This window comes from Gorilla gorilla, chromosome 4 (genome assembly GCF_029281585.2).
Source record: "Gorilla gorilla gorilla isolate KB3781 chromosome 4, NHGRI_mGorGor1-v2.1_pri, whole genome shotgun sequence".
Lineage (NCBI taxonomy): Eukaryota > Metazoa > Chordata > Mammalia > Primates > Hominidae > Gorilla > Gorilla gorilla.
Window position 1 is genome coordinate 14,493,048 of NC_073228.2, and position 15,586 is coordinate 14,508,633.

General features: G+C 55.6%; 1 protein-coding gene across 9 annotated transcripts in view; it reads right to left on the bottom strand.

The window, feature by feature from the left end:
- The window catches only part of SEPTIN9 (septin 9), a 222,044-nt gene that overhangs the window by 18,943 nt on the left and 187,515 nt on the right, over nt 1–15,586 (bottom strand). For all 9 annotated transcript variants that reach the window (XM_055388822.2, XM_055388823.2, XM_055388826.2 and 6 more), the window contains one exon: nt 212–403. In XM_055388822.2, coding sequence (XP_055244797.1) covers nt 212–403 — 192 coding nt within the window. The remainder of the gene's footprint in view (nt 1–211; nt 404–15,586) is intronic.

The following is a 15,586-nucleotide window of genomic DNA, read 5'->3' on the forward strand; positions in this document are numbered from 1 at the left end:
AGGACAGGCCCCTCTGAGGAGCCACTGGAGGCTGTGGGCTCCTCCCAGGCGCATGCATGCACACGCAATGTCACTGGCAATCTGTCCTTGAGGTCAGGGTTGCTGCCCCATTTTACAGAAGGGAAGACCAAGCCCAAAGGCTTGTGGACCGCCCTGGGGGCTGAGGCTGGTTTCCGGCATGGTTTGAGTGGCAGGCAGCATGAGGACTCACCAACCACCATGATATTGAACTCGAAGCCCTGCTTCATGGCCTTCCGGCGCATCTGCTCCAGGATGGAGTCAATCCCCACGTAGCCGAAGTCCACCGGGGCCTTCTCATTCCGTGATGCAGGCGCCTGCTTGAGCCCGGCATCTCTGGGGGTGTCGGCCATGTCGCCAACGCAGCTGGGAGCCGCCTCAGTGGCTGGGGAAGGAACAGCAGAGGAGTTAGAGCGAGACAGGGGCTCACACACAGGCGCCTGCCAGGTGGTTGTCACACCCATCCTTGGATGGGGAAACTGAGGCACTGAGGCTCAGAAAGGCTAAGTGACTTGCCCAGGCGACCCCTGAGAATTCCCCCGGGTGGATGCCCCTGGCCGTGGTGTCCTCTAAAAAGCTGCCATCCTGCAGCCACGCTGCCTCCCCAGCAAAGCTCCATCCCCAGACTCCCAAGGCCAGGCTTTTTCATCTCCTCTTCTAGGAGCTGTGCCAAGCTGGGGGCCCCCTCCGCTCCAAGGCAGGGCTGACCCTGAACTCCTGTCTCCGTACCCTGGAGGGCTGCTCAGACAAGGGTGGAGGGCGCTCTCCTCTCCCGGCCCTCCACACTGCCTCGGGCCACCCAGGTGGACCTGGCCCTCTCCACCTCTACTCAGATAAGCTGTACCGCCTGCTGCCGCTCAAAGGCCTTAGAGGCCGACCCACGAGCCAAGACACAGGAGGGACGGTCTTGTAAGAAAGGGGGACAGAACCAGCGTCGGTCCCCATGGAGTTGTGTGTTCAATCCCACAGAACGAGCCAGCAGTCCTGGGAGAAGGAAAAGTGCTGGGTGCAGGGCGGGTGCCTGGATGCAGAGCTGTTCCTGGGCTCATGGAGGAGAGGGGGCCCCCACACCACATCTGCCTCCCCCTGGACTGACCCAGGCGGCCGTCTTGTCTGCCTGGCCAGCACCCGCGGGCTGCACACCCACAGGCCAGGACCAAGTTTTACTCTTGGGTATGTGGGGCACGTGGAGCTGAACTTCCCGAAATCACTAAAGCCTCTTCTGTCTGTAGGTCCCTTCGATGGCTCTGCTCCTGGCTGCTGTTAAGACACCACACACGGGTCAGAGGCCTGGGGCTGGGGGCGGACTCCTGGAAGACGCCTGCTGAGGACGCAGGTGCTCCCACACAGTGGGGTTCCAGGGGTACCCAGGATGGGGCTGGTTCCCATCAGGGCTGGCTGGCACACGGGCCAGGTCCCAGCACACCTCAGACTCGCCACACTCACTGGTGCACGCGCATGCAGGTGCAGACAACTCGCTGGTCACAGAGGCGGTGCCTCTGCTAGTCCCCACAGGCTGGAGCTGCCCTTGGTGGCCCTCAGCTCCCAAGCAGGCTGGGCGGCTGCTGTTCTGGGCCCCCGTCCCTGCTTGGGCCCATCCAGGCCCTGCTCTGCCTGCGGGGAGACTTTTGCCCCATCCCGCCTCCCAGGGAGGATCTGGCCTCAGGCATCCTGCACTAAGACAGGGACCACACAGCACGCTCCCAGGCAGGGCCCCTCCCGCCAGTCCTCGGGGAGGGGAGTGGCTTTTCCCTGGGACGGGTGGGCACCCAGCAGGGGCAGCCACAGGGGACTGGAGCCGGCGTGGGAGCCAGGGCCACAGCACGGGAGGCTGCAGGGGGCTCATCCCCCGTGACAGGCAGGTGAGCAGCCCTCCCAGACAGGAGGCAGCCCTCCCGGCCCACGCCCACTCCTCACTCTGCCCAGAAGGCGGGAGGCAGGCTTCCAGGCCAGGAGGGGCAGTGGGAGACTTCAGTTCAACTGCCCTTCCACTTGTGGGGCAAGAACCGAACTCAGGAAATGCCCACTGAGCCCCCGGGCTGCAGCCCGCATCCCAGCCGGTTCAAGCCATCCCTCTCAGCCTATTTCACTGGAGCGGTCAGAGGGTGTCGGAGGGAGGCTCCCCAGGCCTGAGGCATCAGAGGTGAGAGAGGAAAAGACTCTGGAAGCCAGAAACTGGGGGCTGGTTTATCCTCACAGGCACCTCCCCGTCTTCTCAGCCTCCACAGGGCACAGGAATTCCTATCTTATGGAATTGGGGGAACAAAGGAACAATATAATTCCTTGTTGGGAAATGCCAAGGGGGGTCCACACATCTCCACTGCTGACAGCAATACCCACAGGCGGACCTGGAGGCCAGGGCTCCTCTCTCTGTGCCCCCACGTGGCCCCCACCCAGGCCACGCAGCCTGGAAGCCTTCAGGGCTTTGCTCCTGCTCCTGCTCCCCCTTCAGAAATACTCTCCCCTGGGCTTCCAGAACCTTTAAATAAACAAAGACACAGCGCTGCATCTGGCCATGGACCATGTGGCTTTGGGGCCGCTTCCTGGAGTCAGACATGGGGCCTTGCCTTGCGGGGCAGCAGTTCAGCCCCGACCCACGTGACCGAAAATTGCTTCCATCTGCCTGTGGGTCTCAGAGCCATTTTGCCTGGGACTGGGACCAGCCCCTACCCGCCCCCACCTCCCCCCAGCATCCCTCAACCCTCCCCAGCAGGACCTGGGGGGAGGCGCTGCCCCCTGAACTCTCCTTTCTCGCCCCCAACGCCCCTGGAGCCCAGAGCGAGGGAGGGGCCGGCTCGGCTGCAGCTGGGTCCCTCCACAGGCACCAGCACTCACGGCAGAAACTCAAATCAAACCAAACATCCTGCCCACCGGGGGCCCCGCTTGAGAAATAATAATACAACGCAGCCGAGCCCCATCTTTGCCATTGACGTAGGGCAGTGGCTGGCCTTCTGCACAGGTGAGAGCCATTCCTGCAACCCCTCCCTCGAGAGGCAGCCTTGCAGGCCCCGGCTGGCCCGCAGGCAGGCACGCAGAGAGCAACGCAAGAGCCCGCCTCGCCCTCCTACCTGGCCAGGTGAGCTTTGGAGTCTGCCTTCAGGACTCCCAAGTGGGAAAAGCAGAGACCCCCATACCCAGAGACACTTTCATCCTGGCCCCAGGACACCATGGTGCTCAGGCAGCTGGAAACAATAGTAAAGATCACCCACTCCATTGTCTGAGACCACGACACTGTCCGAGGCCTGCGCTGCTCAGCGTGGCAGCCACTGGCCACGTGACTTTTCCTTTTAATTGTCATAACATTTGCCACGGTCACTATTTTGAAGTGTGCAGTCCAGTGGTGTTAAGTACATTCGCATTGTTGTGTAACAAATCTCCAGAACTTTTTCGTCTTGTAAAACAAACTGTCCTCATTAAACAACTCCCCAGCCCCATCCCCCAAGCCTCTGGCAACCTCCATTCTGCTGTTTTTCTGAATCTGACTACTCTACGGACCTGGTATAAGTGGAATCCTACAGGATTGTCCTTTTGTGACCAAATTATTTCACTTAGCATAATACCGTAAAGGTTCACCCTTGCTGTTGCAGGTATCCCAACTTCCTCTTTACGGCTGAGTCAAATTCCTTGTATGTTCCACCCTTTTTTTGTTTGTTTGTTTTTTGAGACGGAGTTTTGCTCTTGTTGCCCAGGCTGGAGTGCAATGGCGCGATCTCGGCTCACCGAAACCTCTGCCTCCCCAGGTTCAAGCAATTCTCCTGCCTCAGCCTCTCAGGTAGCTGGGATTACAGGCACCCGCCACCATGCCCGGCTAATTTTGTACTTTTAGTAGAGACGGGGTTTCTCCATGCTGGTCAGGCTGGTCTCGAACTTGTGACCTCAGATGATCCACCCGCCTCGGCCTCCCAAAGTGCTGAGATTACAGGCGTGAGCCACCACGCCCGGCCTGTCCCACCTTTGATTTCTCCATTCATTTGACCGCAGGCATTCGGGTTGTTTCTACCCGCTGGCTACTGTGAACAGAGCCGCTATGAATGTGGGTGTACAAATATCTCTAGCTCTTTAAGATGCTGTGCATTCTTTTGAATCCACACCCAGAAGTGGAATTATGGGATGCTACGGTGGTTCTAGTTTTCGTTTTCTGAGGAATTGCCACAGTGTGTTCACAAGTGACTTCTGAGCACTTGACACTGAGCTAGTCCAACTGAGGAACGGAATTTCTATTTTTATTTAAATTTAAATAGCCACATTTCATAAATGGCAACTATACTGGATGGTACAGAATTCCAGCCCAACCTACTCTTTACTAACGGGGAAACTGAGGTCCACAGAGTGATTTTTTTCCTGAAATGCCACTGTAAGTGGCCAGGCCAGCACAAGACCTTCACTGAATTTGGCAACCCTGAAATTTCACATTCCTGCTTGTATGATATGCGGTTAACACCTGTGTCCCCCCCCAAAGACCATGGGCTCCAGCAAGATGGCAGCTGCCCCATTGGGATCCCCATCGCACCTCCAGGCCTCGCCCTGCTACGAACACGGTTGTGCAAGGATCTGTCTGGGTCCCTGCTTTCCATTCTTTTGGGTATCCAGAATAATTATCAGCAGTACCCACGTCGACTCTCAGAAAGGTTCTGATTTGGACAGTAACTGACAGGTCACCCCACAGTCAAAGCAAAATGCAGAGCTTCCCTCCCGGCTCCGCAGCTGGGAGTCAGGGGCCTCAGGCTCTGGTTTCTGGCTCGAAGTGACTTTTTGCAAGTCTCTCCAGCCTGGCAAACAGGCCATGCACCTCCTGACCTCCCTTCCCAGCTCCTGCTCTGCGAGCTCCTGGGTGCCCGAGGCTGTGGCTTGCTCAGTGATATCCCCAGCTCCTAGCGCAGCCCGTGAGTAGCACAACACACCTGGCTCCAGAAATAACTAACACATCCGCCAACACATGCGTGGAGAAACCCAACGTGCTGAGTCCACACAGTGGACTATTTCTCAGCCATAAAAAGGCACGAGCATGCGCCAACACAGATGAACTCTGAAAACATTCCAACTGCAAGAAACCAAGCACAAAAAGTCACATCTTTTAGGGTTCTAGTTGTATGTTCAGAATAAGTACATCTGTAGGGACAAAGCGCAGATTGGTGATTTCCAGGGGCTGGGGGAGGGGGGAGTGACTGTGTACCGAGGACGGCGTTTCCTTTTGGGGTGAGGAAAACGTTCTGGAATTAGAGGTGATGCTTATAGAAGGCTGTGAAAAAATGCCACTCAACTGTTCTTTCTGAATCGGCGGATGGTGTAATATGGAAATTATATCCCCATGAGGATGGGAGAGGAAGGGAAAGAAGGGAAGGAGGGAGGGGGAAGGAAACAGGGAAGGAAGGAAAAAAGGGAGGGGAGGAGGGAGGGACGGAAGAAGGGAAAGAAGGCAGTCATTTCTAGTGGAGCTGGATTGAAGAGTCCAATGGGTGCAGCAAACCACTATGGCACTTGTATTCCTATGTAACAAACCTGCACGTTCTGCACATGTATCCCAGAATGTAAAGTAAAATAAAGAGTCCAGTGTTTTCCACAAGTGCCCAGGAGCCAGCTTTACAGCTCAGAGGACAGCTGAGGCCCAGAGGCCAACACTTAGGCCTGAGGTTCTCAAGTTGGTGTCGCCAGACCATGCCCTGGACAAACCCCCCCATCTTCTTGCAGCAAGGGTGTTTCTAGGGTGGCAGCCAGCCGGAGGTGTCACGTGGCGGGAGACCTTGACAGTTTCTCTGCAGGTTCCCATTCTGAACCCAGGCCTTATGCCAGGGCCCCTTGCCATTCACTGGCGCTGGTGGCAGTGGGTCACCGGTCCTGTGATGGGGACTGCCCCCAAATCTGCTCATCCTGGGGACCAGCTCCCTCCTCCCCGCAGGCGTCCACTGGGCCATCTTTTCTCCAGAGTTGCAGGTGGGTCTAAGGCAGGGATGAAAGGGCTGTAATCCACACAGCCCTGAGCCAGCACCCTCTGGGAACATCTGCACTTAGTGACAAATTCTTACCCCCACCCCAGGACCAGCCGAGGATGAGGGAATCAGATTGCTGTCTGTGGCTGGGACGGGGGCTGTAGGATATCTAGCTGGGAGGCAGTGCCCAGAGAGGAGGCAGCTATTGGACATGACACACTTTAGGGGCACTCACATTCATCACAGCCCCAGGACTGACCCTGGCCCACCTGGCCTGGTGCCAAGGGAGAGGGCTTGACACAGCAGGCTTGCAAAGCCCAACTTGGAAACCAAGACCCAGGGGCCGCCCTTCTCTGCCTACCCCTCCCTGTGTGTCATGCTGCCTGGTCTACGTCCCAGAAATGTCCACACAAGTCCCATCAGCCTTGCTGGCCAAATGCAGAGATGGTGCCGCTGGGGCAAGGGACCCTGAGCCACCGCCCAATGCCATTCCCAGCTCCAGGGGAGTGACAGCCGGGCCTGCACCCCAGGACAAAGCGCTCAGGGTCAAGTCAATGCCATTCCCCTGTCTTCCCCAAACCCAACCCACACCTGGCTCTCAGAGCACGGACCGAAATGGCCACATCCCCACACACCTTGTCCGTCACTGCCAATGGTGGCCAAGCAGAATGCAAGGTCATCCTCCTCCTGCCCACGGAGGCCTGTGAAGCCACTGACCAGGCCACGGCAGGGGAGCCAGTGGCACTCACCACACCCTGTCAGCCTTCCAGGGCCTTGTCCGGGAGAAAGCTGCCGGCATCTATAGCTGGTGCCCTTGCCCTGGCGAAGACTTCCTTGCCTCCATCCACCCCGGCCCAGCGTGGGCCCAGCAGTCTCCTTACTTTGCCTCGTAACAATGCACACTGGAGCAGCCTCCAGCTGCCCTCCCTCTGCAGGCTCCCCTGAATCCAGACCCTGGGGCCAGCACCCCTGCGGCAGCCCTACCGCCACCTGCAGGCCTTCTCAGAAACTTGAGCCCATGGGGGCACTTCAGGTCCTATAAACTAGCAGATGCTCCCTGTCCCCCACAAAGGGGTTTCTTAAAGGTGAGTGAGTCCCTGATGCAGGCAATGCTAGGAGGACAGTGTCCGGCCAGGGCTGCTCCCTCCTCCTCTCCTATCTCCCTGGGTGCCTGCAAAGTCCTTCAGATCCCTGCTGAATCCTGGGGAAGCCCTGCCTCGCAACCGGGGCTTGCCCTCCCTGATCCCACACAGAGCCTGCTCTCTGCGTCCAGACAGTCTCCCCACGATGGTAACTGAATAATGATGTGTGCGGTTTCCTCTCACCACAACCCCCCCACATAGGGTTTGTGAAGCCAGACACCTCATCCATCACGCTCACCCCAGCCCGGGTTTCTTCAGAGCAGCGTAGGGCTCACGGCAAGCCCCGGCAAAAAGTCTGGTGAATGAATGAACAAATGAAGAAACAAAGCTCATCACAGCAGCTGAGGTTTACTGGGGGCTCTCTGTGCCAGGCGTTACTCTATTTTTTTTTTTAGAGAGTGGATCTCACTAATGTTGGTCAGGCTGGTTTCAAACTCCTGGCCTCAAGCAATCCTCCCACCTTGGCCTCCCAAAGTGCTGGGATTATAGACATAAGCCACTGCACCGAGCCCCAGGTGTTACTCTAAACGCTGCTCAGGAGCTATTATAACTGATGGATCATCACACAATCCTATAAGGTAGCCACTGTTATTGTCCCATTTCACAGATAAGGAAACCGAGGCCGAGAGGGCTTTTGTCAATTATGAGGGTCGCAAAGCGAGTAAGCGGTAGAGCTAGGAGTTGAAGCCAGATAGGTGAGCCCCAGGCTGCTGACCCCCTCCCCAGGCCAGGTCTTTGGGCACCATGGAAAGGCTGGAGAAGTATGGGGTTCCTGCAGCCAGGACCCAGAAGGTGCCAGCTGCGGTGCAGGCAGCTCAGCACTGAGGCCTTGGCCTCCAGCTCCTCCCTCAGTTGCTCTCCCCCAGGGAGCTGGAGGCAGAGCCCTGAACTGCCAGGAGAAGATTCCACCCGCCAGCCAGGGAAAGTTGCCAGGGCTCTTCCCAGGGCTTAGAGCCACCCCAGGCCTATCAAAGCACATTAGCATCTTAGTTTCCATAACTTCCCTTGCAAGAAAGATGATGGTACCAGCTACTGGGCCGGGCTGGGGGTCCCAGATTCCAGGGGCCCTCTCAGGCCTGCCTATGGCTCTCCCAGGACACAGATGCTTACTTGAGAAACCCTAGTGCACCAGGGGTCCCACAGCCAAAATAAAGAGGCAGAGCTGCCCTGGGGCCCCTGCCAAAGCTCCCAGGTAGATCTACCCAGCAGACACCAAAATGTCCATCCCTCATCTGAAAACTCCACCTCCAGGAGGCCGCCCCAGGTTGGGCTGACAAAATCCACAGAGACCTCAATGATGACTTCTCACTTCAGGTATGAGTGAGTGGGTGGAGGGAGAAGCTATTGTTAAGTATTAATAGTTCAGGAAATGCAGGTAAAGGAAAGAGAATGGTAAGGCGACAGGGCTGGAAACTAGACACACATGCAGAGGTGAGCAGACCTCAGAGAAAGAACTGCTCTGGAACAAGATGGTAAACAAACTATAGACAATAATGGTAGATGATGATCCCGGGGTCCTAGTGGACCAGGACGACACATTGATTCATATGACAAGTATTTATTGAGTGTCTACTTCACAGTAACAAAAAGATGACACTACAGGCTTGAGAGCAGTCAGAATGAAAACAGTGGTGGCACATGGGAATTTGAAGTTCATTTATTTAAATGTTTATTAGCCGAGACTTCCGGACAGATTTGAAGCAGTCTTTAACATGTAAGGAATTCACAATCTGATACAGTAGTACAGGACATGTGTGTGCCACAAACCTCTGGTGAAAAGTAAAGACTCTCCCTAGAAAAGTATACATTGAAGACAGACAGACAGACACACACGTATTTTGAAGGGTTCATCAAAGAATCCCTAGGCCAGTGGATCCCAGTTAAAAAAATAACTTGGCACCCTGGGAGGCCGAGGCGGGAGGATCGTTTGAGCCCAGGAGTTCAAGACCAGCCTGGGCAACGTAGCGAGACCCCATCCCTATAAAATGAAAGAAAACAAAACGAGAATTAAAAAAAACAAACAAACTTGGTGTGATGAGAACGTACAGAATTTAATAGGGTTATCTCAGCATTACCTTCAGCACTCTCTAAACTTTTGACCACACACACAAAGTTCTGGGTTCTACAGCTACAGAAGAGGGAGGGCAGGTTAAAAACAATTATTCAAGGTGGAAGATGAGTCTGAGAAACAAAGAGGTAAGAGGAGAGGACTGAGGCCAGCTGCTCTCCATCCCTGAGCTCCGGCAGGAAGAGTCCTCAAGTGAGAACAAGTTGCTGTTCGCGGACAGTGGACTCCAGAGCGGGTGGACAGAGACGATAAGGAATGTCATCCCTGGGGGGCTCTGAAAACAGGATATTTTCCCATCTCAACTCTGCTTTTCACTGCATTGTGTTCCTACTGACCTACCCAAGCTACTACAAACACTCCATAAATGTCACTGGGGACTTCCTGTTCTCTTCTAAAGATGGAAACACTGAATATAAATGACCAAATTGTGCAAAAGTGTGTGGGTGGGGGATCAAGGACTGAATTTTTAAAATGCACACAGCTCATCTAATTTGTTAACTAACTCCAAATCAAATTACACTTCACACTTTGTATGGGACAGGAAGCGTCTCCTCAAAGCCTGGTTAGGACCTGGGGTGCCGGAAATCTGAGACTCTGCCTTCCCCTCCTGAGACACTCTGAAACCCTGCTTAGAAATCCAGCACAATGGCTCTGGCCTCCCAGAGAAAGACACGGATTTGCAAAGGCAAAGAGCTGCATTTTTCTCCAAGCTGGAGCTCTTTCCGGTTTCCACTATGGGGCTTAAACAAAACTGCAGCTTTACGGTTCCCCTGTCGGTGTTTTCTCCTTCTTGGTGACTAACAAGGTGGAAGAGCCAACAAGAACCCTGTGTGCTCCTTTGCAGGACCTGGAAGGGACAGGTGGTGTGAGTCTGTCTCCATCCAGCCTCCTCTTTCATTCATTCAGGGGCCCGAGGCACCCCCGAGGCAGGGGGCGGGGGTCCCCACTTTTACTGCCGGCCAAGCTTCCTCCAGCTTTTCCCTCGCCAAACCCTTTCAAGCAAACCTCTCCTCTATTGTGGAGGTAGGAATCTCAAGCAGTTGTGCCTTTCTGCCAGCACGGTTTCAATTGGCCCCAGTTGGTAAAGTCAAATTTGGACAAGGTCCAAGGGCTCCTCACACCACCCGCCCCTTTCTGGAAGAGGCCCTCCTCTGTTCTTTCATTTGCAACCCACCACCTCCCTAGCCTGAGTTTTTTCACCCAGGCTCCGCGGCCTATTGAGACATCAATCTTGGGCCAGAGCAAGCTCCAACCTGCAAACCATCGCCATTCACTTCCTAAAGAGCCACTCTCAGAACTTAGGCTGCAGGGAGGGCAGGCCAAGGATGAATCCTCTGACTTCTGGTGCGGTGTGTGGGGGGGGGGGCTATTTTATATTCTGTTTTCCGCTGCCCCCTTGCCTTGTCTCAGCCCCTGAAGTGGATCCACTGCAGAGGGAGGGTCAGGGAATGGCCCTGATGCCTTCCCCACCCCAAGGAACCTTCCAGCAGGAGCGGCCCCTACCTCAAAGCAACCCCAAGATCCAGCCCGTGCCAGCCCTCCAGCCATGTCCACAGTGGCCTGCCAACCACAGAGATTCCTTTAGTTCTTGGCAAATCTGCAAACTTACAAAGACAAAGAAAAGTTCCCCCGTGGGTGGGTGGACACTGGCCATCTGTCACAGGCTGGAATTTCCTCTTATCAGGGATGTCCCCTAAGCAGGGGTTGGGGAGGGCAGGGCCCAGAGCTTCCCTCTCTCCAGCCCCTTCTGCTATCAGCAGGTCTGTCAGCAGATACACAGCAGAGCTCAGCAGTGAGGCAACAACGGGGGCTGTGGGGGCTGGGGCTCCGCCTCCCCCAACTTATGAAATCATCTGAAATAACAAAACTTAGACAAGGGTCTCTGGGGTGCAACAGGGTGGCCCCCTGCCAGGAGCTGGGTAGAAAAAAAGCTTTCCCCCAATTCCCTTCTGCTGTGCAGATCAGCTCCGGCCCTGGGGATGCTGCAGAGGCTGCCCCATGCCCAGGCCCTTCAGAGAGATCAGGGGGCTGGAGGCACGGCCTGCTTGGGGGTGGGGGACAGGCAGGGAGGCGCACATTCCTGGGCCATGAGTAGGAGCCTGACTAAATGACCCCTTCAGGAGGGAGAAAGACATCGCACACAACTGTCTGATTATAGCCAGAGGGGCTGGAAAGGTGGGGGAAAGGGGTGAAGGGGCCAACTGTTCCAGGTGCCCCCAGTCCATGCAGCACCCACCTGGGCTGACAAGAGTTGAGAGACTGGAATTGTTTTCTCTTCCCGTCTCCAGGCCCTGCCCCAGGAGTCCTCCTGCTCAGGAGCCTGGGAGTTGAGGAGATCTGGAAGCAGTGGGCCCACAGTGCCATCGCCTTGGGAACCCACAGTGCCTTGGATGTGGCTCCCTCAGTCCTAGCTTTGCAGGCAGCCTACCTGGACTGCACCCACCTCCCAGAAGAGCTGCTCAGAATCCTGCATGTCCGAAAGAAAGACCAATCAAAGAAGTGAGGAAGCCAAAGAGAGGCCTATGAAAGCTTATGACGCATTTTCCAAGTGCACACCCCAGCAACTTCAAATGCTTTCTGAAGGATGGGGATGGATGGTTGGATAAATGGATGGGTGTATGGGTGTGTGAATGGGTGAGTGGGTGGGTGGATGGATGGACAGATGGATGAATGGATGGGTAGGTGGATGAACAGGCAGGTGAATGGATGGGTTGGCGGATGAATGAGCAAATGGATGAATGGATGGATGGGTGGATGAGTAGATAGGTGGATGAGTGAATTGGTGGATGAGTGGATAGATGGATGAGTGGATGAGTAGATGAGTGAATGGGTGGATGAGTGGATGGGTGGGTGAGTGGATGAGTAGACGAGTGGATGGGTGGATGAGTGGATGGGTAGATGGATGGGTGAGTGGATGCGTGGATGAGTGGATGGACAGATGAGTGGATGGATAGATAAGTGGATGGGTAGATGAGTGGATGGGTAGATGAGAGGATGGGTAGATGGATGGGTGAGTGGATGGGTGGGTGAGTGGATGGGTGGATAAGTGGATGGACAGATGAGTGGATGGGTGGATAGATGGGTAAGTGGACGGATGATGAGTGGATGGGTGGATGAGTGGATGGTTGAGTGGATGGATAAATGGGTGAATGAGTGGATGGACAGATGAGTGAATGAGTGGATGGGTGGATGAGTGAATGAGTGAATGAGTGGATGGGTGGATGAGTGCATAGATAGATGGGTGGATGGGTGCATGAGTGGATGGGTGGATGAGTGGATAGGTGGATGGGTGGATGAGTGGATGGGTGGGTGAGTGGATGGGCAGGTGGATGAGTGGATGGATAGATGGGTAAATGAGTAGATGGGTGGATGAGTGAATGACTGTAGATAGGTGGATGAGTGGATGGGTGAATGAGTGGATAGATGGGTTGACTGGTGGATGGGTGGATGGGTGGGTGCGTGGATGGGTGAGTGAGTGGATGGGTGGGTGGGTGGTAAGATGGGTGGATAGGTACATGGAGCCTATCCAAGGAGTCTCAGAAACACACACATACCCTTCCATCCCAGACTCTCCCCAGGAAAAAGCAGTGTGCATGGACCGCTACCTGGTCACACCTTGAGATAACCACTTTCATCCTCTCTGGAACACTGCCTGGGGGGATGCAGCACAGGGCATCCAAGCAACCCCTGAGCTCAGGGTAGAGACACCAGGTAGCAGCAGGCAGGCCGTGACCCCGCAGGCCTGCTCCGTGGCTCCTGCTGCCTGCACCATGGCATGAAGCTCAGATGCACCTCTGGACTTGGGGTTCTGACCAGATGGAGCCACCAATCCTCTGAAGAATGAAACACACAGGGGTCACCCTTGCCTCCTAGCTGCAGGGAATGACGACCACCCAGCCCTTCCTTTCCTCAAATCTTCTCCAGGCTTCTGTGCATGGCTCTGCTGACCTTCCTCCTGTCTCTGGCTATTCTCTCAGCCTCTGCTGGCTCCTCCTCCGCCCTCACCCACGGAGTCAGTCCTGGTGCCCTGAGGGCCCCTCTCCCTAGCTGACTTCACCCAGCCCCTGAGCATTCAATGCCAACAATGCCACCTTCTTTGTCCAGATTCACACTCGAGTGCCAGCCTGACTCACAGACGTGTCCCTGGGCCCCACTGTGCCAGGCCCTCTGCTGGGTCCTGGGTATCTGCAGCCACTGCCACTGTCAAGCCCCAACATCTGAAGGCATCTTGAACCCAATGACCGTGCCCCAGGCTGAACTCTGGAGCTCTCATCCCACCTGCCTCCCACCCCATCCCCCATCTAAGTGAACAGCCTCTCCAGCCAACAGCTATTGCAGCTAGATCTCCAGGGGCCGGGCCTGGGCCCTCCATTTCCATTACTCCAAATCCACTCATCCATCCCAAACTCCCATCAATGTTAACCCAACACATCTCACAGCCACGTGCAATCTAAGCCACCACCATTAGCTGCCCCTGTCTGAATCCCTCCTCCTCAAAGCACCAGGGGCATGAGTAAAACTTACTAAACTGATGATTTCCCTCTATGAAGCCGTGACTGGTTTCCACTGCACCTGGGATATACCAGATTCCTGTGGCTCCAGAATCCTGTCCTACCACCGACGTGCTGTTTGACCCTGAGCAAGTAACTTAACCACTCTGTGCCTCAATGTTCTTACATGTGAAATGGGATAATAACATCTGTCTCATAAGAATGCTGCGGATCAAATGAGATATTTATTTATGAAGCACATAGTGTTGTGCCTGGTCAGTAAATGCTTGAAGTCTTTGTTAACAAAACACAAGCCCCTAACCTACTCTTCAGCTTCCATCCACGCACAGCCTCCCTGGCTGCCTTTCAGCTCTTCCAACGAGGCTACTCACAGAGGTCCTCCCTGCCGGGACCATCCCTTCCCCATGCTGCTCCTAGAACTCCCACTTGTTTTCCCGGGATAGCTCATCTACACTGGGTCCCTCAGTTTTTGTTTTTTTTTTTTTTTTTTTTTTTTTTTGAGATGGAGTCTCACTCTGTCGCCCAGGCTGGAGTGCAGTGGCACTATCTGGGCTCACTGCAAGCTCTGCCTCCCGGGTTCATGCCATTCTCCTGCCTCATCCTTCCGAGTAGCTGGGACTACAGGCGCCCGCCACCACACCCGGCTAATTTTTTGTATTTTTAGTAGAGACGGGGTTTCACCGTGTTAGCCAGGATGGTCTCAATCTCCTGACCTCGTAATCCGCCCGCCTCTGCCTCCCAAAGTGCTGAGATTACAGGCTTGAGCCACCGTGCCCAGCCTAGGTCCCTCAGTTCTTACACACGTGGCCCAGCACGTGGCCTTACACACGTGGCCCTCCGATTGCTGTCTGGGGACTGTCGCATTCACTACCCACAAAACCTTACACGTCCGAAGCACCCAGTAAGACGCTGTGAATGAGTGAATGAATGAATGAATGAATGGCCAGTCTGCTGTCCTTTCGTCCGGCCCCTCATCTCTCCCAGACCAGCATGGGGGCAGCCATGGTTCCCGTCTACCCCGGTAACACCGCTCCCTCTGTGCCGGCCGCGCTGGCCAGTCCTTTCCCACGGCGTCTCCGCGGCTTTGGTGTGTGGCCGCCTATGAATGAGACTCATGATTTCCGGCTTCCACCATCCTTCTGGAGCCACAAAGCATTAAGGCGGAAGGATGGATGGGCTTCCTGGGACAGCCGGGGTGGGAGGCCGGTTCAGGAAATTTTCTTCAGGAAATGGTCAGTGTGGGATGAGGCGCCCGGTGGGGAGGGGAGTGGGGTGGGGACTTGGGGCCTGGCAGTTCTGCAGCCAGGGACCCTAATCCCCACCCCCTTCCCCGCCCACTCCCCAACCCCAGTGCTGGGCTCAGGGCCCCTGGGGTCTCTCCCAGGAACACAGAAGACACAGTAAGGACCAGGGACACAGGACAGGCAGAGCCCACGGGCAGGAGGCCTCCAGCCAGAACACCTGAGCCTATGCCTGGCTCCAACCAGACACTGAGACCTTGGCCAGGCCACTCCCCACGCTGAGGCAGGGGGGCCCCTTAGAGGCCACTGGTCCCCAAGCACCGCGTGGAAGACATGCCATGGAGAGCTAGCATCTTCTGAGACACCAGCAGAAGGTCAGACGTCTCGCGGCCCAAGGATGACTTGGTCCCAGCGTCTATCCATGTGCCGTCCTGCATGAAAAGCCTGACGTGACATGGCCGGCCCCAACGGAAGAGTGATTCGGGAACCGACAGAGTGGATTTAGTAACTGGCAAACTGGATTTAGTAACTGAGACACTGCCAGGGGCTTGGTAGAAGTCCTCTAATGTACCAGACCCAGCCCTGACCCCCACAGAGCCCAGCCGAGCACTAAAAGGTGCAGAGGCCGAGCTGAGCACCAGGGGAACACTGACCCCAGGGCTGACCGGTGCTGCGCACT